The sequence below is a fragment of the Hirundo rustica genome, chromosome 3, assembly GCF_015227805.2.
Source record: "Hirundo rustica isolate bHirRus1 chromosome 3, bHirRus1.pri.v3, whole genome shotgun sequence".
Taxonomy (NCBI): Eukaryota; Metazoa; Chordata; class Aves; order Passeriformes; family Hirundinidae; genus Hirundo; species Hirundo rustica.
Genome location: NC_053452.1, coordinates 23853632 through 23879749, shown reverse-complemented (window position 1 = coordinate 23879749; position 26118 = coordinate 23853632). Strand labels below are relative to the sequence as shown.

The 26118-nt window shown below is 46.6% G+C and overlaps 1 protein-coding gene across 7 annotated transcripts; it reads right to left on the bottom strand.

The window, feature by feature from the left end:
• Nucleotides 1-745: 745 nt before the first annotated feature.
• On the bottom strand, nucleotides 746-24014 carry RD3 (RD3 regulator of GUCY2D). 7 transcript variants are annotated; one of them, XM_040059862.1, is made up of 4 exons: nucleotides 23467-23524; nucleotides 22806-22949; nucleotides 12418-12732; nucleotides 746-4683 (listed from the first exon to the last, which is right to left on the bottom strand). In XM_040059862.1, exons 3-4 carry the CDS (start codon nucleotides 12711-12713, stop codon nucleotides 4386-4388), a joined length of 594 nt encoding a protein of 197 aa, XP_039915796.1. In that variant the 5' UTR covers nucleotides 12714-12732; nucleotides 22806-22949; nucleotides 23467-23524; the 3' UTR covers nucleotides 746-4385. The 7 variants fall into 7 exon arrangements, with proteins under 7 accessions (XP_039915796.1, XP_039915797.1, XP_039915795.1 ...); XM_040059863.2 differs by lacking the exon at nucleotides 23467-23524 and adding an exon at nucleotides 23128-23305; XM_040059861.1 differs by lacking the exons at nucleotides 22806-22949; nucleotides 23467-23524 and adding an exon at nucleotides 23997-24014.
• Between the last annotated feature and the right edge of the window lie 2104 nt (nucleotides 24015-26118).

The window sequence follows — 26118 nt, the reverse complement described above, 5'->3', positions numbered from 1 at the left end:
CACAGATTTGCTTGTCCACAGCGTCTGGCAAGGAGTAGCTCAAGCCCTGTGCTATAGGCTGCCTCTAGAGCACTGTGGTTTACTGACCCCTGTACTCACACGGTCCCCGTTGGGAGCCACTCATCTGTCCGATGTGCAGAATGTGCTAAGCAATGCAATTCATGCTTCAGTAATACCTCATGTGGGAAAAAAAAGGTTCCCTTTTGTTAAACACAAGCTTTGTATATACGATGCTTAGCACAGGGAGCCCTGAGCCATCTGGGGCCATCTGCTGATACTAAAGTGTTCCAGTACACGGGATCAGGTATGGAATCAACAGAGTGACTCAAAAGTATCTTTTGTCTCTCATATCATCTCATTTTGTGGTAATACTGGTTAATGTAAGACGTGCTTGGAAGCACGTTGATGATGACTTCAATTCAAGGTTCTATCTGCAGACCATGTAGCTTCAGAGAACTTCAGACCTTTGCAATTGCTTAATCCTGGTTATTTATCACCTTATATCCTGAGATCTGATTGTAGAGGTAGCAAGATAGAGGGTGGGCAGTTGCATGTGTAGCCGGAGAGAGAGGATGGAGGTTTTTTGTTTAGATCAAGTACCTTTACCATTCGTGCCTTCCTGCTTTGATACATACACAGTAGGGCAGTTGAACAGCTGTTGTGTTTGGCTAGATATAGACAGATTATATTTCAGGAGATCTTTAATTAAAGACAAGTACAAATAAATTGGTTTATATTCCACAGCTTTGCTTTAATTCTCCAAGGTTCTGTGTTGAAATGTATAAACAGTGCAGTGTCAGCAGACAGGTATTTCCCTCAGAGCCTACTCCAATTCCCCATGGCATGACAGCTGCCTGAACTCTGCTGATGTGGGTGAGGAACCTCAGCCCCTGCCTGCACATCCTTTCTGGCTGACACAGCCCATGGCCAGGCTCATCTCTAGAAGCCACAGGAGCAGGGCTGGCCAGCCTCCCTGTGAGAGCAGTGGCTTTAAGGACTGCTAGTCCCTGGAAGCTGAGTGGTGTGGCTGTGCTGCTGCCATTGCTTATGTGAAGGTAGAGCAAGTCTAGGACTGCTTTTTACTGGGTGTGACCATGTCCTTTGCAGCACAACACTGTCAGCAGTGGGGCAACAATGATGCTCTGAGCTGATACCAAAAGCCTTGCTCAGTTCTGAAGGAATGTTTGAGGGTTTAGAATTATTCTTGTTCTGTTCACTTCAGTTTGTTAGCGATGATGTGCTGCTAGTTAACATTTCATTCCCCTTAAAGAATTAAGACACAGGATGAGCTTTCAGGAGGTGCTAAAAACAGATCAGAGGGTCCCATCAGGCTTTTTTGTTGTTTTTCTACACTAGCAAGTATTGCAGCTCAGGAGGAGCAGAGCTATAGAGTCAGACAGTTACCAAGGAGGACCTGATCCTCACACTACACAAGTTCCATGAGAGTTCATTTCAGACCACCATTAGTCCAGATTTCTGGTTTCTGAGCCACCTGCAATGGATCATTTGGGTTGGTTTTAGCCAGAAACAACCTGGTAAGCCTGCTGTGTGTGCCCAGTGCCACAGACTGTAGCACAGTAGGTGGGGACAGTCAGGAGTTTTACGCTCCTCATTTGAACTGACACTAATTTAGCCATGCCAAATGTGGGATTAGGACAAGGCAAACATGAGTGCATAGTTGTTGCTGCATGCTGAGACCAAAGGATCATTTGAGGTTCAGTCTGCAGCACTTCTAACAAAAATGACCACGAGCAGTGCAGCAGCAGTCGTGCACCCCGATCACCTCCCAGCTCTGCTTCAGTACCTGCTGCTGCCTGCACAACGCAGCAGCTCACAGTCAGTCTCCAAGCAGCTGGCTGCAGGCAAACGTGGTACTGTACTGTACCCTGTAAGAGTGCTAGATAGCATGGAGTGAGAATAGATTTCTCCTACCTTGGTGTCTGAATATCCCTCCAGCATTGATCCTACTGTGAGCCCAGTGTATCTACCAGAAGTGGTACAGGGAGAGTAAAACTGTTCAAGAGTTTGGATTACGTTTTATTGCGGAATTAGAAATGATAGGTAAGTTGAGGCGAAACAGCTGTCACCAGCACTGCCACAGCCTGGCCTCCATAATATGCAGGGTTTTGCTGCATGAGAATGGTGTCTGCCAGCTGGAAGTTGTTAATGAAGGGCACAGCACGATCACAGGCTGCTGTGGTAGTGTGAACACCCTTCAGTGATTGCCTTGGCTTAGTACACTGCTGCAGGGCAGTTACTTACTGCTGATTCCCCTTGAGAAAGAGTGAGCGCTCTACTGACACTGTGCTGTAACAAAGAGCTTTGTGGCAGCGTGTCGCAACGTCCCGTGTCTCCCGGCAGCCCATCAAACATTGCATCGATGCAGTCAATACTGAAGAACACAAGTGCAAATAAAATGAATACAGAGCTGCAGCATGAAATTCATGAACCCGTCTCAGTCTTCAGTACCATACAGCGGCTCGCAACTATATTAAAAAAATATGGCTGACTCTTTTCCAAACAAGAATTGTTTCTGCGAATTGTGGTGACCCCATGCTAGAGATCCTACACCTTCTAGATAGCTAAGCCTTGGTTCTTACTTCATATACACAATCACATTACTTCACAAGGACATATGGCTGAAAAACACTAAGCTGATTGTCAGAAGGCTTTAAACTCTCCCTCACTGACCTAGAGTTGAAACAGTGTGTCCCAAACTGGATGCTGTATGTGGAAGCCCTGACTTCTTGATTAAAAGTGAACTGCTTTCTGTCCCTAGGAGGGTTGCTGGCAGCAAAGTTTATCAAGGGATAGAAACTGCAGCCTGGTGCTAGTAAGAAAGCCTTGTCTTCAATCTTACATAGCCCAGAGGGGAGAGAGTAAGAATCAGAATCCCAGTCCCAGAGAGCTCTTAGGGGTTTGATCTTGATCTTTGTTTTAAGCTGCCTTCCTCCATCTTTGGAAGAAACCACACATTTCTGCTCTAGGATAGATTTCATGCACTGGAATTCTTCCCAGAGTTGGCACAGCTTCAAAGGGTTTTAATCTTGGCTGTAGAACCCACATGCTGTTGCAAAGATCCCCAGGGAAAAATAGCTGGAAACGGACAAAAGAACAACAAAGCTACAGGGTCCTCCAGGAGGCTGTACCCCACTGAGATGATTCCCCAAAAGCCAGGCATACAGGCAAATCCCTCTCTTCGTTCCCCATCTCCCATTGGTCACCACAAAGCATCCTAGCCTTTGGGTTCTCCGCAGGACACTTGACTTCTCACTGTTCCCTTTGCTGGTGAGAGCTCTCCCTACAGATGCTGAGTTAGGGCCTTAGCAGCTTTTCCTTAGTGGCATTTTTCCATCTCTTCAAGGTCTCAGAAGAACCCTCATCTGCCAGAGCACATGAGCCGCTCACAGGTTCAGATGATCTCAACAGTTTCCACTGTACAGAGAGCCCTGGAGATGAATGCTGAGTCCCTTCACCCTTCCCTTTACAGGGATATTCTACTTCAGCCCTCTTTCAGGCTTGGCCATAAACATTAATTTCAATCCACGGATTTATTTCTGGGGTGTAGGGTGGTGCACTTAGCAACACTGAGCGCTGAGGCCCCAGATCAGCACTTGACACAGCACTGAGGTATCCACCTGTGTATCTACACAGCAGGTTGATAAATTTCCATCTACTCTGCAGGTGCAAGGTTCAGGGGGTTCTTCCTGCACAAAAGAGAAAGTATCCAAGAAACTTGAACAAGCACAAACTGGTGCTTGTGGAACATGATTGGTCTTTAATCTCAAAAAACTTGGGTCTGTTTCTACTCAGGTTGGATTGTGAACTGTCAGCAAAAAAGCGGATCAAGAGCAGTGCTGAGGTTACCTGTGAAGTTTGTTGTAGCACTGAGGAGGGCTGTTAGTTGGAAAAGGAAGTTCAGTTCCAAATCAGATACTAGCTTTAACTCACAAGCCTGATCCTGCAAGCCTCACTCATTTAAGTGGCTGTCTTGCTTTCAGCAAGATTGGTCCAGCCAGCAGCTCTCAGTAGCTTGAGCCAGAAGTTTTTATAGATAACTACATCCAGGCTGGAGGGGAAAGGGAGAAGACAGACATAGCAAAACTAATTCATTTTCCACAAGAAAGCAGTAATAAAAATGAGATAGTAAGTGAGCCTTGCCCTTAAGGTTACTGAATAGCTACTGAGTTAAAGGAAAGGCTACCATGTTTGGTAATAAATGGTGACACGGACTGCAGGCAGCAGCAGCGCTTACTACAGACACAGCTTCCAAGACAGAGACAGGCAGGGAAAGAGAGACGGAAAAAAGAAGAAACAGTAGAGTTTAAAAAGGGTTAACTGGGATTTTGAAAGATCAGTGTCTAAAAACCTTATTCAGCATAGAGTCAGAAATCCTTGGTGTTCCGAAATTCTGGCATGCTCCAAATCCTCCTGTTGGGCTGGGTGCCCCGTTCCACATCCTCAGAGATGGTCTTGATGTCACTGATGAATGGGGAAATCCTGGACCGAGATTTAAATGTTGTTAAGGAGAGGCTGGTTCTGTTCTTTGTGTTCCATTGCTTTGCAAGCTTCTTGGCCTCTTCCTCCTCTTTGATCTTCTCAGCAGCTTCCTGCAGGACGGAGCGGAAGAGCCGGGATACTTCCTGCGCTTCTGGTTCATACTCCGCAACAACTTGCCTGAACCTGGAAGCACAGTCAAGGCACAGCTTTGATTAAAAACATCAAATTACAGATTGCTGCCAAATGGCTGTGCTGGGCTCGGAACTCGCACTTTCCTGCGAAATGGGACCCCCTGGACTGAAGGGAACAACAAAAAGGAGGAGCCATGAAGATATGCCCAAGGTCTTTAAGATCACAAGCAAGCCAGGGAATGTTAGGAAGCGATGAATCACTGTTTCTGAGAAGCACAAGAAATAACAGGGAGAACCAAACAAAGCTAGAAGGCAAGTTTGAAACAGAAGGAAGTGCTCTTTTCACGCAACACCTATTCAACCAGAACTCAGTGCTATCAATAGCTTAAGAAACAAAATTATTGGAGAAGTTTGTGGAAAATGTCCCCATCACTGCTGATTAAACATGATTGTCCAAATGCATGTCATTGCTCAAGGTAGTCCCTGAACTGCAGCTTACCAGAAGCTCAGGATAGACCAGGGAAAGCCTCACTAGACTTCCCTTGTTTCCGGTTCTTGTTCCCCTTAGCATTACCCAGTGGCCTCTAGTCAAAGGCAAATCCAGTCACTTTGGTAGTCTTTCAATATTCAACCTTCAGTGAAATGGTATTTCATCTTCCTATGGATTTCTGTAAGATTATGGACTGGCTCAGCTGAAAACATCTTGGCTGGCAGCATGATGCTCTGCCTAATTAGATAACTCTGAATTACTTCAGTGCCTTCTCAGCAAAGAGCTCAAAACAGAGCTTTTTGAAATTTATTAGGCTAGCTTAATACCAAGGAAGAGAAGCATCACCACTGTTTATTTTGCAGTTGAGGAAGATATGATGCAGGGCAGAATAGTTTTCTTGAAGCCACGGACTGGGCCTCTGGCTGGGCAGTGAAGAGATCATACCATTCCTCACACTTTGTTGGGCGAATTATCCCCAGTCTGGAGAGTGTGGGATCCACTCCCAAGGTTCACACACTGGTCACGTGGATATTCTGATTGTTCTGCAATGGTATGCTTTTATGACAGAGGGTTGTACAGCTACTCTTCTAATAAATAATCAGTTCTTAATGTAAAATTGTACCTGCAAGCAGACAGAGAGCTAAACTAGTACTTCACTAAAATCCAGGTATTTGTACTGCAGGGATGCTAAAGTGTATAAGGTAAGCATTTTGATATTTTTCTCCAGCAGAATTTAACAAGGATGGAAAACAGTAGGACTGTATTTAAATAAGCTTAATACAGCAGAAGCTGATAGAATAAGATATTACCCCTTTGGTTTTTGAAAAGCTCCAGGAATTTAAGAAGGAGGAGCACTACTGGAATTGCATTGCTTAATGGTGTGCCAAAGGACACCCAAGATAACAAGGACAGAAAGCAAGCCAAAGAGAAACCAGAAAGACTTTTTGTATGTTTATGTGTTTTGACTCTGACTGTGGAGGCCTGAAATTGGACACACATTGTGACACTCTGCTTTATCCCAGATATTTCTCTCCCAGCAACTACTGGCAGCTATGGGTACAATTGTGGAGACATCAGTGTTGCTTTCTGAGGGAACTCAGTGTCAGCAGAAGCACCAGTCCCTTCCAGTGTCAAGGCAGAGCAGTTTGACACAAAACCTTCCCAAGTCACCAAATGTTTCTTAGCTGTTTCAGTTGCTTTGGATGAATTCTAAATCTCTCTCCTCTGCCCCCTCACCAAAAACCTCTAAACTTTGAATGTTTGGGTGCAAAAAGCATCTAAGGTGGTGTAGTTCATACTGATATTTAAGTACTAGCACAGTGATGCCAAACTGAATTGTGCAGAGCCTGGAAGGGCAAGAGACAATCTCTTTCTGAGGGTTAGCAGACAAGAGCAGGAACTGGGATTTGCTGGACATTGCAAACTTCCTTTCTGCCCTCTGAGAAGGCACATCAGTTGCAGTATCAAAGAGCCCAAAATACAGCTTGCACAATAAATACACTTTTCCCTCTATCCTATTTAAAGCATAGACAGGTGAGTCCACAGACAATCAGGTCTTCACAACATTCTTATTATTATACCAAGGAAAGCAGCTTCAAAGGATTTCAATTGCATAGGTGAACTAAAATGAGTCATTCTGTTATTTTGCCTCAATGTGTGTTTTAAAGAGAGGCACCATTATATTTTATATATATATATCTCATTACATCCTCCTCTTTCGTATTGGCAATTGTGCACCCAAAAGGGCTCCTCACTGCCTCCACTTTCAGAGGCTGTGTGTCATACAGAGCAGGGAGCAGCACGCATCAGGCTCTTACCGGGTCAGTGCCTGGCTCTGAGAGCAAGAGGGGAAATGGATGATATGACATGACAGCAGATATCCCCCCTGAGCAGAGAGCTCTAATGCTAATGCCCTGTGTTGCTGATAGCACTCCCAACCAATCCAGCTGAAATCGTTTTCTGAAATCAGGGTAAATGTCCACCTGCACAGCTGTCTGCCTCTGCAATCAGCTTAGCTTTGTCAACTCTGCTGTTAAGATTTACCTCTAGCTTTTCAGGACCAACACCAAAAATACTTTGTAAGGATTTGAGCAGGTCTAAGAAACAAAGAGAAAACAACCCAAAAGACTGCCAGTCACTCAGTGAAAAGCCACCCTGATTCTGACAGAGAAGGGAAAGGGGATCCTTTTCTCTCCCTAACAAGATGAATTAACCTCACCCCTTTATTAATGCCCACCTAACTTTAGTACCAGCACGTTTGTGTAAGGGACGAGCTCATGTAGGAAGTCCTAAAGGAGCACACACCACAAATACTTCTCAGCAGAAAAGATGGACAGATTATCAGGGCTGAAGTCCAGCTAAACCAGTCTGTGTATCGGAAAAAAAAAAAAAAAAAAAAAAAAGATGTTTTTGCTGCAGGCACTTACACATAACCAAAGGCATCTTCCCCAGGTATCAGTGAACACCAGTTGATGTGCTGGATGATCCAGCAGTCTGCTCTCTGCACAGAACACCCAGTATGTAAAAACAGAAAACCACTGGAATCGAGGAGTATGGCCTTGTATCTTGGGAAACAAACTCCACACAAAGCTGCTTAACGGAGTTAAGAACACAAAATTGCACAAGGCTCATCCGTCCTCTAGCACAGGTTAACACCCTTACGCTTTTGCATGGGATAGTTTCAGACTAGGCAACTGCACAGCCGTGTCCAGAAACACCTCAACAGGGCTTCCTCAGTCATCATCAAAGCAGACCTCTATCACATTTGTGTCTCAAGCTGTGGAAGTGCTGGTAGCTATCCTGGGATACACCACACAAGTCACGCAGCCTGAGGCGTGACAAAACCTCCCCTTGACCCAGCAGGGATCTGGGGAGGATGTATGGGCATACACAGGGATGAGCACGTTCCCCAGTCCAGGCAGCGCTTGAATCGCAGTTCAAACAAGTTTGTTCTTTAAGTTGTGACCCTTCCATTGCTTTATAGGGCTGTCAGATTTCAAGAATCCAGCCGTGCTTGGCTCACACTGGCACTGCTTTCTGAAGCACTGTCGCCTGCCTGTGCTGTTCTGTAGGTTCCCTGTACAGCAGGTTCTCTAAGCACAGCCTGAACTTTAAAGACCCGTTAAATCCAATGAAAGTCCATGGACTTAAACAATGTGCTTATAGTTCAGGGTATTCCTGAGTGCCTGTCTGAACGGGGAGCTCTAAGTAGATTTAGTCATTCAAAAAATATGTGGGGTTGCTTATTAGTGCTAATAATGAGCTGCTGACTCCTGGATCTATATTTTTGAGCGGTAATTCTGGTTATAGGGTAAAGCTACAAACAGCTTTGCTAGAGAAGGCTCCTTGATTCCCAAAGAATTACGACATTCACACTAATTGCAACACTCATGTCTCATCACCTCAAACCTAAGCTCCTAACTCCATCTCTGATTTTAGTCATTTGTCTTACATTCCATCTTACTAGGAAGGCCACTTCAGCTATCAGCTAGGCACAATCCATGGAAAATTACAGTCCTTAGCCTGTGATATTGATAACAACTCAGATTACCAAAATGCAGGTTTACATTTCCATACTGCAGAGTTTGTTTCCCTCCTGGTACAGGAGGATAGAAACCAATTATTTCACTTTGGCTGAAACTGAAAGAAATGAAACAGACTTTAACTAGCTCTGACTAGGGTTAAAGCTCTGAGTAAAGATGGGGAAAATCTAGCAATTTTTATCGCCTACATACTATTCTACTTGTTCAGTTCAACCGTGGCAGTTAGGTACTACAGACCTCACCAAACTCACTGTCATTTCCTTCAGTCGGCTCCAGGATTTAATTTTAGATAGTCAGCGATCTCTAACGCAGTAACCTAAAGCTAAGTTACTCCTGAATGCAATGGCTTTATCTGCACGAGGTGGATCAGAGTCTCCAGATATCTGATGCTATTTGCAGTGTATTTGAATCCTTCCAGAATTCCAAGAGACTCAAAGAGAAGTTTCTATTGATCTAAAATTGGCAGTCTGGATCCGAAATGAATTCTTTCATTTGTGAAGTGCTCCTTTCCAGCCTCCTCCACATCTAAAGAAACAAATCTGGAGAAACTTTGCCTCTCAGTAAATGAACCCATACCCACAGAAAAGAACAATTTGGGTAATCATTTAGACCTTTAGGGAATGAAGTGACATCTCTGACAACTCATATAAAAATGTTTTGTTCTGGCTTTGACTCTGAACTCAGAGTCTTACAAAGAAGGAGACCTTGCATGACACAAACAAAAACTCTGCAGTCTTGCAAAGATGCCTGCTACTTGTGTTATTTAAGAATTATGTGCTTGTCAAGTACAAAAAGGACTTCAAAAGGAGCACAACTCTTCAAATATCTAAAATGGAATGGGAAGGATCAAGCTTACTATTTCAGTCAGAACCAAGGACTTGGGCAGGGTACATGCTCTGCATTTGAATTTCCCAATGCCAGCTCACAGATTTTTTTTGGTGGAAGATTTTTCTAGAAGCTACTATATATTAGGAAGTCACAGAGCACTGAAGAGAAAATATCAGCAATGCAATGATCTTGTTATTAAAGTGCTTCACTGGAAATGTGGAGGTTTCATTGCATTCCTATTATACTCATCTTATGGAATTTCAGGGAAGTTACTAAAATCTCCATCTTATCTCACTTTCTGAGAAGAGAATTTATCCAATTTTAGCTGTCTTTCATTTATATTGTGGGATCTTTCTTTTTTTCTTTCTTTCTTCTGTACAATTTCACCTCCTTACATGGCAAGCCTCATTCTTTTTCTTTGCTTCCTCACCAGCAATGAAAATTCCATGGAATAACAGAGTTCTCAGTTAGAAGGTAGAAAAGAAGAGGGGTCAACTCTTAACATTTCCAACACAAGGTGAAAGGGTTATTGAATAAAACTTAGGACACATTAGCTTAAGACAAACAAAACACTTTTTTTTTTTTTTTTTAAATAACAGAGTTGTAGTTCAGGAGTGGAACTCTGCCACAAGGTGCCAAAATGCTATAAATTTACATATATTCAAAAAGAGAAAAGCCTCCACAACCTGAACAACTGAAAGAAAAGGCCACATCAGCCAGTTATGGACAGAAGGTCCACTTGTGGTTCCAAAAGTCTCCCAGTTACAAGGCACAGTAAGCTGGATGCCATATATGAGGTGTAATTGTCCCTACTGTTGGACTTGCTTCCTTGTCCTTTGCTCTTTTGCTTACACTGATGCCACTGGCCACTGTCACATACAGACTGCACATCAGATCAGCCAGACCTCTGATGCAATCCAGTTCCACTGTTTTTGTGGCTGTGGTAGTCCCTACTCAATCACAGAACTGAACCAGCAAAGGTTATGAAATCCTCTTTTTTTTTTTTTAGTGTGGCTCTGCTAACCACACAAGCTCCGTAAAACGTGCCACTTCTTGAATCATAGTGAAATACAATTTATGACAGCACCCTGTTTGTAAGAGGAGTTTTCAGAGGATGTTTTTGGCCTTTTTCACTCATGCCCACACAGAGTCCACCAACGTTGTTGAGTACATTTATCTACTGCCATCAGTATGCTGAATCCTGAACAGTGAACAACCGTTACAAGCTGCACAGAAATCACACATCTTGCACGATCTGTCTCAATTAAAAAATAAATATCAGAGCAGCAAGCTGTATATGGCTCAGCTTCTGTACTGAAGAGGATGAACCTTGGTGCCTCCCCACTTCAGCAACCAAAGCCTGCTGGAGATGGAAATAACCTGTTTGCCAGACAGGCCTTGATCAGTGGCCCTGGGGATGGTAAAGATAGCTCTGAATCCCAAGGGTTTGAAGTGGCTTGTTTACAACATAGCTTGGAGTTATACAAATACAAGGCAGGTGCTGTTCCCAGCAAATTTTCACTGGAGAGGTCTTGGTCAGTGAATGACCCCAAATCTCTGCTTCTGCCACCATGGCAACCTTTGCAAGAGCCAAGGCTCTCTTTGCCACTTTGCTTCCAAGGTTCAGCCCCAGGGAAGATGAGGACTAGAGAGGTAATTTTGGCATCTTTCCTGGCTACATCCACTATGAGACAGAGGACCAGCTATTTCCAGCACTTTTACAGCTGCAATTCAAAGTCCATAGATTAATTTGTTCAAGGGAAAACAGGAGCCAGCACATGCAGTGAGGGACTGCAGGGTACCGAGAGCCCTCCAGTATATGTCCTGCAAGGACTGTGCTCACTCTAATCCCAACTGAAGAACATGTGGGAACAGGGGAAGTTGATCATAAAGGACCATTTCACAACTTTGCTTTGGCTAAGGTGCACTTCAGGGTCACCGTTCCTCACTTTGCAAGTTTGCTTTCACTGTGCCAAGTGCAAGAGTTTATCTTAGAGCAGCCACCCCAAAAGGAAAAGAGCCACACCCTTCCCTTCCAGTCTGGATGCTACAGCAGGCTTAGGTCGATTTCTTAAGGCATTTTCACAGGAGGTCACTCAGCTGGCAGGCAGCAATCCCAGGTCTGGCACTGGAAAGGCTCAACAGCAAGCCCGAGAGGCTGTGCCTACATCTACACTGCAGGAGTCAGAATCACCACTTGGCTGTTCAAGCCACCTGCACCCCCAGACTCCACGTGTAGGGTGAAGAGGGAGGGTGGGGAAGGGAGACATGCTCTGGGAATACCTGGCTCACAGGCTGAAAAAAATAATAACACCTTTTGGCTACTTTGGACACTGGGGACAAGTGCCTCCACAGGCTTGCTGGACAGCTTAAATCAAGGAATGAAGGCACCAGTGAGAGGGGGGAAACACCAAAGGAGGTTGTTCAGAGGCTGTGGAACCTCTGCCCTCAGAGATATTCAACAGTGGACAGGACAAGGCCCTAAGAAACCTGATCTAACTTTGAAGGCGGCACTACTCCAAGTAGGAGGTGGAAGTACATCCCTCTAGAGGTCCCTTTAAACCTCAGTTTCTCTAAGATTCTAAAGTCTGAAGCAAAAAAAAACCCCATCACAATACAGAGATGGTACTTGTTCGTCAGGCAAGGCAAAGGTGCTCTGGCTACTCAGGAAGCATAAAGTACTCAAGCCAGTGTCAGAGGGAAATGGCATTCTGTAACTTCTTGGAGGAAATGATGTTGTGTTAAACTGACTCAAAACATTAGATTTCCCTTCTCCCACGAAGACACTATCCCAGCGCGACTCACGATGACACAGGATGCCAAGTTTTGGTTCTGTTGGTCCTAGCAACTCTCACTCTCTCCTCACACATCATGAAGAGGAAAGGGGGGAAAGGAAAGGTCCGTATCACCCCATCTTTCACTGTACCTGAGTATGACAGGCCCACAGTAGGAAGGATGTATTTTGGTGCACATGTCCTCCAGCTGCAGCCGTTCTCCGGGGCTGATGTCATAGCTCTGCTTTGGGTAGCTGACCAGCCAGCCGTAGTCCACCCCCGTCTTGATCTTGCGGTACTCGTTCTCCCGCTCTCGCTGCTGCTTCTCTGCCTGCTTGATCTGCCAGCTCAGCTCCATCATCAGCGTTTCGACCACCATTTCCGTGGGGCTCCTCTGGGAAATGCGGTTTGGGGGCTCATTCCACCTGAACCAGGATGCCAATGACATAATGCTCTGTGTGTCTTTGCTGGGAGTGGGTTGAGGGTAGAGAAGGACAGAAAAAGAATAGTGCCATCAGCAACACACCACAGCTGAGAACATCCTTCCCCCACCACCCCTCCAGTCTGTTGTTAAAATTGGCACTGGATAACCACTTGGAAATAACTGGTCCTGGGCACCTTGAGAAATCTCACCTGTAGCAGCCAGCTTGCTCCAGAGGGTGGAAGAGGCACCATCTCCCTGAACTTCCACTCACCATGTGAGTAATTAAAATGAGTCACAGTCCTCACACCTTAAGTCAGGTTACAAGGATACCTTGCTCCCTGCAGGCTAGGCTGGGGAAGAATTCTCCTGCCCACACACAGGGCTTGAGCTCACCTGGCTGATCCCTCATGGGAGGGCACGACCTCGCAGCAGCCCTGCCTGTAAAAACTCCGTGCGTGGAGTCAAAGGATTGCTGGGAGCTACATTCTAGCCAGGAGATCCTTGGAGAGGAGGCAGGGTTAAGTGACCTGGTGCGGTGGGTTGAAGCTGATGCCCTATCACTCCCTTCCCCAGCTGGACAGGAGAGAGAAAATGTATTGAAAGGCTCATGGTTCGAGATTAGGACAGAGAGACGTCATTGAGCAATTACTGTCAGGTGCAAACCAGATTCAGCGTGGGTATATGAGTTTATTACTAATCAAATCACAGTTAGTGAGAAATAAACCCAAATCTTAAAACACTTTCCCCTGCTCTTTTCTTCTTCCTGGGATCTGCTTTACTCCCAAATTCTCTACCTCCTCCCACACAGTAGTACAGGAGGACAGGGAATGGGAGTTGTGGTCAGTTCCTCACGTTGTTTCTGCACTCCTTCCTCCTCTGGGGCAGGACTCCTCTCATGCTTCCTCTGTTCCAGCATGGGGTCCCTCCCACGGGAGACAGTGCTCCATGAACTTTTCCAGTGTCAGTCCTTCCCATGGGCTACGGTTCCCCATGAACTGCTGCAGCCTGGGTGTCTGACAGGGATGCAGTCCTTCAGGAGCAGCCTGCTCCAGTGTGGGTTCCCTGCAGTGTCACAAGTCCTGCCAGCGAGCCTGCTCCAGCATGGGCTCCTCTCTCCAAGATGTCATGCCAGAAGCCTCTTCCATTTTGGTCTTCCCATGGGAAGACCACAACCTCCTTTGGGCATCCAGCTGCTCTGGCATGGGATCCCCCCTGGGCTGCAGGTGGATCCCCTTGAACCTCCATGGGCTGCAGGTGCACGGCTGCCTCGCCATGGCCTTCACCACAGGCAGCAGGGGGATCTCTGCTCCATTGCCTGAGGCGCCTCCTGCCCCTCCTTCTGCACTCACCTTGGGGTATTTAGAGCTGTTGCTCTCCCATATCCTCACTTCTGTCTCCCAGCCACTAAAGCTCTTTTGTTTTTTCCCCTTCTTAGACCTGTTTTCCCAGAGGTGCTACCACCTGGCGTGCTGGGCTCAGCCTTGGCCAGCAGAGGGTCCTTGCTGAAGCCCTCTGGAATTTGCTTTGTCAGACGTGGGGGAAGCTTCTGGCAGCATCTCACAGGAGCTGCTGCTGTAGCCCCCATCACTACCAAAACCTTGCCACGCAAACCAAACACACCTGGGGAGGTTTGCTGCTGCTGCAACATCAGCAGCAGAGCTCTCCCCTGCCTGGGCAGCACTCACAGAGAGCTGAGCTCCAAGGCCAGACAGAGCTTTAACCATTATTTACCAGTGTGTTGCTGCACGCAGCAGAGGCTACACCAACAAGCTGAAGTCCAATTATTTGCTTTGCTGCAGGAGCACTCCCTCAGCACCACCACCGGTGCCAAGGGAGCTGAGGCTGCTCTGAGAGGGAAGCAGAAGCATACCAAGGTTTAAACTGTTATTACTTCTAAGTGAGAGGTTTCTACTGCTGGGGATGTACCCAGCACTTAGAAGACAGAACAAATTGTATCAATCAGCTCAGAAAAAGATGGAATTAACTTCCCACCCAGCCAATCCCTTCATGTTGTCCCTTCAGGAGGACAACGGATGGAACAAAGTTATTACCTATTGTACTTGCATTTCAACACAATGGAATCCAAAACAGGCACTAGGGAGCCGAACAGGAGCAAAACAGCATCTGTTTCTTCACACAGTGCACTTACGTGCCTTGTTGCTCCCTTCCATTGGCCCCTGGGGAGAAGGGGTGGCACAAATAATGATTGCAGCTGGGATTACAGAAAGGCTACTCCTGGCAGCAGCCCAAACAGGACATGGCGTCAAAAGTTAACGCGAGGGCAAAGGATTAGAGTCTGATTCTGCAGGGCCTGAGCAAATCCTCACTCTTGGGACACAGAAAGACACGAAATGGAGAAAAATATGCTTTTGATTTAAGCTTTCACCTTGGGGGCTAGGGCCTTTAGTGACATTAAAAGTCTCCAAAAGCTCATAGCTACACAGTACTCCCACTGGAGCTGAGAGTCATGAGCTCCCAGACTCCCTGGAAGAGAAATGATCAATAGGATTCTGCCGTGACTGCAAGGAAAAGATGCTTCCATGCATCATTCACTTGTCATAAAGTAGCCTGCTCTCTTTCAAAAGTGTTCATACTATGTAAATATATCACACCGTTAAAGGAAGATGCTCCAAAAACCCGGACAGTCTGTACGGCGTCCCACATCCAAAATGATTTCTAATGCTCAGGCTTTTCTAGAATCAGGAAGTTTTCCAAACTGCATCAAAGGACTAGCTTCTCTGGTCCTATATCCTACCTCTCCCAGCAAGCAATACCAGTTTCTTCAGAAGGCAGACATGAAAGGGCTGAAAGCTTCCCCAGGTCACAGCTGCAGCTACCTGAGAGTGTCGGGCTGCAGGTCCCCTCTGGAGCCGGCACAAACAGGAGCCCCTGGGGGGGCTGCAGTGCTCCTCCAGGAGACATCCTGCAGGGACTGCCTGTGCCCTGGAGCATGGGCTGTGACTGTCCTTGTGACAGCAGTCACAGCCAGCAGCTGCTGCCAGCGCTCCTGTGTCATCCCTGTGCTCTGGAGGAGGAGGAGCAGCCAGTCCTGCCGCTGGTGCCTATGGCCAGGGTGACTCCAGCCAACAGCTCCCACGTCGCCCGGCACAGCTCCGGCCTCTGCCGCTGGCTCGCTCGTCCGAGACACGGGAACGCTCTCGGGCTGGAGCTGGTGTGCTGGCAGCCTCGAATCCGCCATCCTGCCGCTCCAGCCGGTACCTGGGTCTCGCTACGCGGTGGCCTCCCCTCACCACTGCACATCATTAAGGATGAAGGCCGTTTCCTTGGTCTGATCACCCCTTGTGTATCACTAACAAAAGCGAGGAGCGTAACAGGCCGCAAGCTGTTGTAAATAGTTTAAAGTCTCCTACTTCCTTCCAGCTTCTGTGATGACAGTTATTTTCGTAAGCTGTCACAGGTACCATTATTATTTCCATTTGTGCCTTTCTCTGATGAAGGTGAATGTGCCCTTCTGTATTTTAATTCTGGCTGTGGCCTGCTGGTAAACATTGGTTTAACTCTGCTGACTTCAGTGGCATTAGGAGTAAATCAGTATAAAGCATTACAACTGTGAAGCTGAGGGATGCCCTTCCAGCTGTTCCTAGCTCACCAGCTGTTTCATTAGCAGAGGAGCAAGAGCAGAATTTAGTGGTCAGACTGGGAAAGAGAGCAAGGAGACGTGGATTTTGCATGATCCTGGGCTGTTCTCACTGCCTTTATGGCTTTTAGTTCCTCCAAAGCAAGGCATTCTGCACGAGAACCATTTTACCTAGTACTAGTATTACAGACAAGAGGCAGAAAAATATTTTGGGTAGCTTGTCTGCTGATTCCAATGCCTGCTGAACCTGAGCTTTGCCCAGTTTTTCAGAAAGCTCTGGTAAAAGGCAGAATTGCTTTTGGTATGGGAACATGGATACCTCTGACCCCAAATGGGGCTTTCACTTGACTGCCATAAAAAAATTTGCTTCCAGATGAGAATAATATAAAGGAAGGAAAGCACCTCACCTGCAGCTGAAATGGCCTGTTTTCAAATTAAGGAAAATCCCATGCAAGCGTTTCATGGACACTGGCAGCTTGTGCTGGCTGTTCCTAAGGGAGTCTTGTTTGTATGAGATTGTTTCCTTCCCCTTCTCTCATCCATCATCTCTTTTTGAGAGCTGGCAACTGGCCATCTCTATTTAGCAGGCTCAACAAGCCACCACTCTTCCCACTACTGCTCTTAGCAGCCTGCAGAAGATAGTGTGGGCTCCATTAATTGGGGCTGCTGGCTTTAATTTAAAGTTCACAGGCAGGCTAACCATTAACTGACTCAAAATGGCTTTCCCATATGGAAAAACTCAAAGGACTGTTGGCAAGATGTGGACAACTAAAGAAAGGCAAAAGTTACAGATTGACCTTCTTACTAGGGAAAAGGACAAATTTACACTTTGCAAGTATTCACATTAAAATTATTTTTTAAAAGAGACATTACCCCAGCTGAATACAGATCTCTCTGTTGCACACTTAGTCCATTTTCTAATTCCTTCCAAGAGGCTGTTCTGGGAGCTGACACAATCCAGTTGATGAACTACTCTGGCGTTATTCAAGCAACATTTACAAGGGGTTTGTGTAAGTTCCACTACAGAAACACACGTGCATTTAGAGGCTTTGGTGTCATTGACCCTAGACCTTTGTCTAGAAGACAAGCCTTCCCCTCATGCTGTTGGTTGCAAGTCTGACCCACCACCTCACAGAGGTTTAAGCACACATTTACCTTAGCTGTTCTAAAGTCTGGAATATCTCTCTCTCTCACACACGCCAGCCTCTGAGGGGCTGCTTCAAATTTTAGCAATTGTTAGTAAGTCTATCTGGGAGTTTTTCATGTAAATGTTTCCTGTTAGTTTTGCCTTTCTTTAGAACTCCTTTTTGTTCTCTACACTGTCAGCAATTCCCGTGTTTTTCTCCTCATGTACTTTGCAGCTTTCTCCCTTCTTTTCTCAGGGCACGTTCTGAACAATTTCACCTCATCTTCCACATTCTTACCTTCTCCTGTAATTTCCTCTTCTTGTTCCAAAGAACGCACCACAGAATCATCAGAAATATCAACATTCCCATGCCTTATCTGTTTTTTCACCTTCTTTAATCGGGATTTCAGCCCTTCCTAGCTCTTTTACCAGCAAAGGGAACATGTTTCCTTGGCCTGCTCTCTGGCTGCTCTTTGGCCAAGTGGAGGCTGCTCATACAACCTGACAGACACAATCTCCTCCAGGCTCTTGCAGGCTGGATCATCGCTTGCTAAGACTTGTTACAGCAGGGCTGATTTCTGGTAAACCAAGAGTCAATCAGCAGGGCCAGTTTAGAGTATAGAAAATTAACTTCTGAAAATAAAGAATTCCTTTCCATTGATCCTTCTCCTGGCTCCCAGCTTGTAACGCTCTCCAGGATAGGAGAGGAATATGCAGAGGGTGGGAAACGCGCATTTTGAAAAAAATGAGAGTAGAATAGGACTCTCTGTAAAGGCATGTCTTCTGTTTGACAAGTCTCCTGTGGTTTGCCTTTGCCTTCACAGTCCAGGAGTGCTGCTGGCAATCCTGTGTGACTCTCAAGAGCCTTAGGGGTGTGGTAATTGTGTAGGAGCAGAAGGAGAAGCCTTAAAGGGGTTAGGTAATAGGAGCCTAATCCATAATCCAGTGATGTCAATAGACAGGTTGTCACTCAGATGTAGACAGATTTCCAGAAAATCCGTCATCCTCTAGTCAAAGCATACCAACAAACTGGGCTGAGGAGCTGGGAAATGCCTTCCCTCCCTTCTTGTGGGTGGTAGTTCCTCACAGCTACAGTCAGAGAGCAGAATTTGCTCATGCAAGATACCCACTTAGCCTTTTACCACACTTGCCAGATCACAGGGTAACGAACAAGGACATTTATTTCTAAAGTGGGTCCAATCTCTAAATTGTCCCCATAACAGTACTTTTTTTAGAAGACACGGGGGAAAGAGATGATATGAAACTACAGAGCACATTAAATTTTGTTTTGAATTATTTAGTTCTTTAGTAAAGTTTGGATTACATTGTTCAGGAAAGCCCAGTGTCCTTCTGATACCAAAATGTATCGAGTACCTGCTTGGACTGCAACTCATAGGTAGATTGAAATTGGTTTGGCTACACCCATCTCTGAATTCTGTGCTAACTGATGAAATGTTTAATGAGCTGCTCAGGCAGAAACTGTGGTCATGGCTATGCTGCTGGCTCTTTCTGCATGAAGTAGCACTAAGTAGCAACTGCATCAAAGATGAACCTCAAAATCTATTTCTCTTATGATGAAGATATTTTTTGTTCCAAAGAATCTTAGCAACTTCTAATTAAGAAACTGCTGCCAACACCTTCTCAATTTTATTTATATAGTCCATCATAGCTTTGTAAAAGAATCCCTGTTCTCTGTTCTTCACCACTTTCTGGTTTGTTCAGCCTGGAGAAGAGGAAACTGAGGGGAGACCACACTGCAGTCTACACTTTTCTCACAAGGAGAAGCACTGATCTCTTCTCTGTGGTGCCCAGTGACAGGACCCCCCCAGGGAACGCCCTGAAGCTCTGTCAGGGCAGGTTTAGGATGGATATCAGGAAAAGGTTCTTCACCCAGAGGGTGGTTGGGCACTGGAACAGGATCTCCAGGGCAGTGGACACAGCGCCAAGCCCGACAGAGTTGAGGGACCATTTGGACTACTCTCTTGGGCACATAGTGTGACACTTCAGGATGTTCTGTGCAGGTACAGGAGCTAGACTTCAATGATCCTTCTGGGTCCCTTCCAACTCAGGAAATTCTATGTTGGTTTTTTTGGGTTGTTTTTTTTTTTTAAGTTACTTGCCATTATTGTCTCCATACAGTGAATTTTACTTTACCAGGGCCCAAAGAACCCTACTTCCTATCTGTCTGGAATCTTCTTTCTTGTTCAGTGACACAGAAGGCTAAGGTGTTTACAGCTACTTGCCATGTGATTGTAATCTCAGTGGAAATTATTATAACCTCAGCCTGAGATGCTACAAGACAATTAATGCTGAAAAAGCAGTAGGTAGAGCGTGTCAATCAAGAAATTTAAAAGCAGTGCAAACACTGTGATATTAACACAGCAGCATTCCTCATCCTGACCTGCAAAATAAAGAGAGAGAACTTTGGAGGACATTCAGGGGTTTGCTTATAGACCACAGCAGAAACCCTGCGTTTTGCTCTATAAGCACACCGATTCCCCTGTTGTGATGGACACGAGCTACTGCTGGACTAAAAAATTTGAAAATCACAGTGGTTAAAACATTTCCAGGTGCACGACCCTGTTACAAGCAGCAAGGAGCTTTGAATAACGGAAGTGCAGAGGAGGAAGCGAGTGCTTTAAATGCAAACTTATCGTCAAGTCCTCGTGATTGCCGGTGTTTAAGGACAGCCAAAAGCACCTCACAGCAGCGTCCAGCAGCGAGCCAGCTGTGCCAGGGCATGGTGGCACCCAGCAGTGGCACTGCATGCCAGGCAGTGCCTGTCTGTGCCCAGCAGGGCTGTGCTCAGGGTCCGACCTGCCTGCCCCGGGCTGACAGCTCCTGCTGCTGCCCGGCTCCGCTCCCGAGCGACAAGCGCTCCCGAAAAAGCCTGACAGCCCTGCTGCTGTTCAGCATGCAGCCCCACCTCCACGTTCACTTTTCTCCAGCAGCCTTGGCATTGTCAGCATTAGGGAAAGGGACTGGCTCTTTGTCTGCTGTCCTTTCCACAGAGAGTTACTACTCACTTAAGCCTTTAGTGATGGTGCATGACTAAAAATCATTGCTAGGTAAACGTGACTGGAGGGCAGTCAGAGCGAACCAAAGGTGCTGCAGGACAAAAAAGAAACAGAAACGGTACTATTTCTACCAAAGGAAAAGTTGAGTGGCCTTCTGGAAATACCACAACAGTCATGGTATATGTGAATATGGCACATTTCCTACAGCTGGTAGCCCTCACAAGATCATTTTTTTAATGAAAGACTTTAAAATTGAGAACACACTGAAAGTACTCCTCTTATCTCCCCAGCACTTGTGTAGTTTGTAACACATTCTTAGAGCTTCAATCTTCCAGAAAACAAGCCTATCTGATGCATATTATATCTGCATTTTGATTGGAAGAGGGGTAAAGAAACCAGAATTCAGTGCAAACTGGGCCCCAAGTTCAGGTATGAGAAAGAAGTTTTTCAGTCACTACCCAAAACACGATGAGAAAAGGCAGCTGATCTGACAGGTGCAGCTTCGTGATCTACAGCAAAGCTGCACAAATGTTTGTGCACAAAAGCTGCATAGATTTGCCTCATTGAAATAAATGTGAGATCTCTTGATTAACTCCAGGTGAAAATCCAGTCTACAGATCTTAGAGAAAGGGTGAAGGAAGGGCCCAATAGCTTGGAGCTCTCCTAATGCCTGGCACTCTCTACAGAAGATGATCTTTGTGATATTTGCAGAAGCAAAAGGGTGGGTTCTACTCAAATCTGCTCATGAAGCAGAGCAGTATTTTGCAGTTTGACTACTTATCAAAACAAATGAGTTCCCTTTGTTGAAAAAACAGGAGTATTCTCATGCCAATTTCTCACTCATGCTTGAAATGATGTTTCTAGTAGCAACCATAAAAACACTCTGTCATACAACTTACACTAAACTGTTACCTAAACCTACAGAAGACAGGAAGTTAAAGCCCAGTGAATTGCTCTGACTGACTTGTTTTTAAAACTCCTATATATTGCTCAGACCTTGCCACGGTGGATCAAACACACCTTCAATTGTATACCTTGCTTTGATCTCTGCAGACTACAAAGCCAGGTTTCCAGTCAGGACAGAGGGATGTAAAGTACTTCACCACTCATTCAGCTGTGTAAATGAGAGTTCAGAAGGTAGCACAGACCCATAGCTTTTCTGTTATTAAAATAATTCAAACCACCTGAAAAAAACCCATTCTGCAATAAATCTGTAATAGCATCTGATGGAAGGCTCCAATACAAAAGGCTTTCAGAATTAAAACTCTGAGATCCCCAGAGCTCATCTTTCTCTATTCTACTACTAACTACACAATGTTATTAAAGGGGCAGTAATGTCACAGATTGGATTTTCTAATACTGTCATCCACTGCAGATGCTCATATATAGAGTTATATAAAGAGATTGAAACTCTGACCCAAAGGCATAGTCCACCTGTCGTCAGGTCCTCTGAAGTTTGGCGTTTTTTCATATATCGTGGCGAAGACCAGACTAAGTGCTGTGAAAGTAGGCAGGTGAGATGTGCATTCTCCAGACTCAGGACTGACTCTCCTGGGAAAGCAGGAGTAGCTCACAGCATCATAAGGTGAGAATGCACAACAGACACCTGTACATTTCTGTTCAGGACTGAACCTTAGTTATGGTACCTACCGGAAAGAATATTGACTGAAGGTCCCCAAAGTCCCGCTCTGCCTCGATTCACTGCAGAACCACTCCTACAGAGAGAGTTTCCTCTGTACTGTGGAATACTAGGACCAGTGTTAAAGTTTGATCATTGCGACAGGAGCTACTTAAAAATACACACCGTTCTAAAATTAGCAACCAAAAGAAGAATGCTAAATTTACAGCTTGAAAACTTAAGCCCGTCTTTATTGGGATCACCCACAGCATTGGCAGAGCTCTGGGAAAGCTCATGCCTTCCCCCGTGCGATAACTGATGTCCCACCTGTGGGCACAGGGAGAGCAGTCTCTGTGAGCAGTGAACAGCGCTGTCCTCACACAGGTTTTAATTAATGTATCGGCACTAGGAGATGCACAGTGAGTTCTATCCTTGGTTACACTGCCGTAACTCAAAAGTTGTCTGACTGACCTTCCTGGTACCTCGCTGGAGTTAACAAACACTGGATTTCCACACTGCACACACTTAGCACTTTAAAATCTCACCAGTGTCTAATCGGAGAGGTTTTAAAGACGGCATAAGCATAAGGCAGCATCAACCATGCTTTCCTCCTCGATTGCCTGTCCTTACATAACCAGTCACTCAGCGCTCATCCCTGACCCAGGCAGCCGTGCCCGAGCCCAGCCTGGGAGAGCTCTCGGAGCACCCCTTTCCCTTTCCCTTCTCTTCCCTTCCCTGCCCATCCATCCCGCCTCACCTTTGGCACCAGCGCTCCCGCTGCTTGTGCGGACAGACGGACCCGGGGCGAGCGGAGAGGGTACCAGGAGGAGGACGCGGCTTGGAGTCAAGCCCTCTAAACTGGCACAGCAGGCTTAAACCCACACCGGGGTATGGATTAGCCCTGGTGACGAGACATAACAGCTGGGCTTACGGCAGTGCTTTTGAGCGATTAGGGCTCGGTCCAGCACCTCCACACACGCAGCCTCCCGGCCAAGAGCCGGCACCTCTCGGCTCGGCCACGCTTCGGCACCTTTTTAAAAGTCCCTCCAAAACACGAAAACTTTGTGGGGTTTTCTAACCTGCAGCTGAGCCGGCCCTTTGAAGAAATGCCGGTACTTGAGGGCACCGGGACTTTCTGCAGCGGCACGGGGTTCGCTCGCTCCCCGGCCGTGCCCCCCCGGCTCAGCTGTCCCGGGCGGCTGACAGGCGGCCGCGCCCCGTCGGGCCGGGCGATAACCCCATCACCTCCCCGCCGCCACGGCGGAACCGGGACACCGCAGCCCCGGGCTCTTCGCCGCAAAGACAGCGGTCCCCTCCGCTAGGCACCACCTCCGCCCCGCCGGGCACTCCGCCCGCCGCCGCCGCCGCTGGAGGCGTCCCCAGTTCCTCCTCCCTCTCCCTCTCCTCCTCCTCCTCACCGCGGTGCCCGCTCCCGTCCCGGGGCCGGCGCCCAGCCGGGGCAGCGCCTCTCGCCGCCGCCGCTCCGCCGAAGTTGAGCGGAGCCGCCGCTCCGCAGCCGCCGCCCGCGCCGCCCACAGCGTTCCCATAGCGACCACGAGGAGCCCGACCGTCCGGGGCCCTGAGCTCCGCCCGGGCATCCCACCGGCACCGGCACCGGCACCGGCACGGCGTCAGACCCCGCGGGGACCCGCTGCTGTAGGTTCAATCTGCACCGACAAATATCGGCGTTCTGCTCATGCATTTCTCGCCAAGTCCTTCGGGAACAGAACAGAACGGTCTCCAGCCACAGAAGCCACAAGGGTTTCGCTGGGTTTGGAGACATGAAGAAGGATGAGGGGTCGGCACGGGAGTTGGAAAGGCGTGGGGGAGAAGAAGAGGAGGAAGGATTTTACAATTAGGGCAGTGAAACACTTGCCCAGGTTGCCCAGTGAGGAGGTGGATGTCCCATCCCTGACGCAAGGGCAGTGTTCTGAGCAGCCTGACCTACCTGAATATGTCCCTGCTCATTGCAGGGGGCTGAACTAGATGGTCCCAGTCACACACGGCCAGAGTATCCTCTGTGAGCCCACGGTTCCTCACCCAGCCTCCTCCCACGGTGCAAAAATGCACAAAACCCTCCCCAGCACCATTGGCCAAACCCCCACCAAATCCAGGTTGTGTCAGAGGCTGCAGAGCTACAGCCTTGGGTAAGGGCAGCACAGGGAGAGGGGACACCACTCAATGACACATACAACCTAAGTATGTGTGTCAAGTCAATCATGGCCCAAGTTCTGATGTCTTGGTATTTATGCAGCACTCACACAGGCAGAGGACAGAGGTGTTTCAGGCCATGTATGTGTGTGCAGCACACACATAAACCAAAACAGCCCAGCTGAAAAATTACAGATTACAAGATGCCCGGTGCAGTCTAAATTAAAATGTATGAGGATGGGAGGGGGTTAAAGTTTAGTTTATTATTAGATCAAAAAACACAACTGGACTGACAGAGAGATTAAAAGCATTTTTCTCTGCTAATTATCTGTGGAGGATTACTTGTCTGTCCTGAGCTTCAATGCCAGCCCAGTTTGTAGAGGTTTGTAGCACTCTGGGTATGCTCTGCTCTAAATGGGATTGTTGAATTTAAGTAAAAAGTCATTTTACATGGATAAAGACCATTATATTTTTATACATTAAAACCTATTTCAAAAGTTCATCAACTCTGACTAATGCATAGCAAAACTCCCTTGAAAATGCTGAGTTTTCAGGTATATTCTCCAGGTTATATTTTCAATGCAGCAAATTCCTGGAAGTTCTTGTCATGAATCAGAGACACTGATGACTGGGGAATATCTTTGGGAACATTTCCTTGCAGATATATAAGCCTCACAACTGAAAAATCATTCATCTCCCCCATACCTTATTTAGCAGTTGAAACCATGGATTCTTTCTCTGTTGTGCTGACAGGACTTAGCAGATCAGTCAGCACTCAGATCATCAGTTGCTTGGTAGCAGTGTTCTGGTAACATAGACGAAGGGAAGGTTTATTCAGTGGTACATTTTCCAGGACACTCCATGACAATCAGGTTTCACCATATTTCAATTTGTAGTGCATTTGAACAGTGTGCAGTGCACTTGGGCCTGCTATTTCTCACCATTTGTCAGATGCTGCCCTGACTCACTTGAGCACGCTGCTAACACTGCAGGGGTTGCCTGCAGAGCCTTCATATTTTGGTGTCAAAGTCGTGGACCTCTGACAACGGCACCGAGGATGGACTTCTCCAACCAGTAACAATCATATTGCTGCTATCTTCTGCATGGGTCCAACCACAAGTGAATAATCTCTCTCAATCACTGACAAAAAGCAAATTTAATATGGTAGGGTTATATTTGGCCTGCTGATTTTTGGCTGAGTTGCTGAAGCATGCTAGTTAATATAATGGGGCTCACAGAGGGAACATTGCTTTTTCATAGACTTACACTCTTGCTTAGAAAAGTGCCACTTTCACGGCTATATACCTTTTTTTTTTTTTTTTTTTTTTTTTCCCAGTGCTTGCTTTCCCTCAGCAAAACATTTTTTCATTTACTGGAAAGATCTTCATGTTATTTACTGCAAATCCAGTTAGCCCACCCACACAGATGTGTACCATGAGCAAAACAAGAGAAAAGTTCATTCAGTCTCCAGCAGCAGTCCCCAGGCTTTGCAAGGCTGAGGCCCATTTAAAAATGTTGCCATGTCTTTTCTAGCACATATTTCTTTCTCTCCCCTCTTCCTGTCCCCTTTCTCCTTCCACATGTTGTGGCTGGGTCAGTGGGTTGTTGTCTGTGCCCAAAAAGGCTGAAACGCTCGGGTTTGATATCTCTGCTGCTGGATGTGCACTGTCAAGGACCACTGGGCCAGGAGGTCAGAAAATCAGCTCAGAAAGGTGTGTCCTGGGTCAGTAAAGATGCTTAGAGAAGGATGCTTAGAGATGTTGTTCCAGAGCACGGCTGGATGATGAGCACGGTCTTTCTCAGGAAAAGTTACAACTGTTCAGAGGGGGCTGTACTTTGTCCAGGACTCTTGGATAAACTTACCATAGAATTATTGCAGGGAGAGCTGTGACTTAAGTGAACAGCCTTTCTACTGTCAC

Excerpts from the sequence above, each read along its gene's own strand:
- RD3 (XM_040059861.1), bottom strand. The coding sequence starts at position 12,713 with ATGTCATTGGCATCCTGGTTCAGGTGGAATGAGCCCCCAAACCGCATT. Across the intron at positions 4,684-12,417 it reads TGTGGGCCTGTCATACTCAG|GTTCAGGCAAGTTGTTGCGG; the intron begins GTACAGTGAAAG and ends CTGTGCTTCCAG.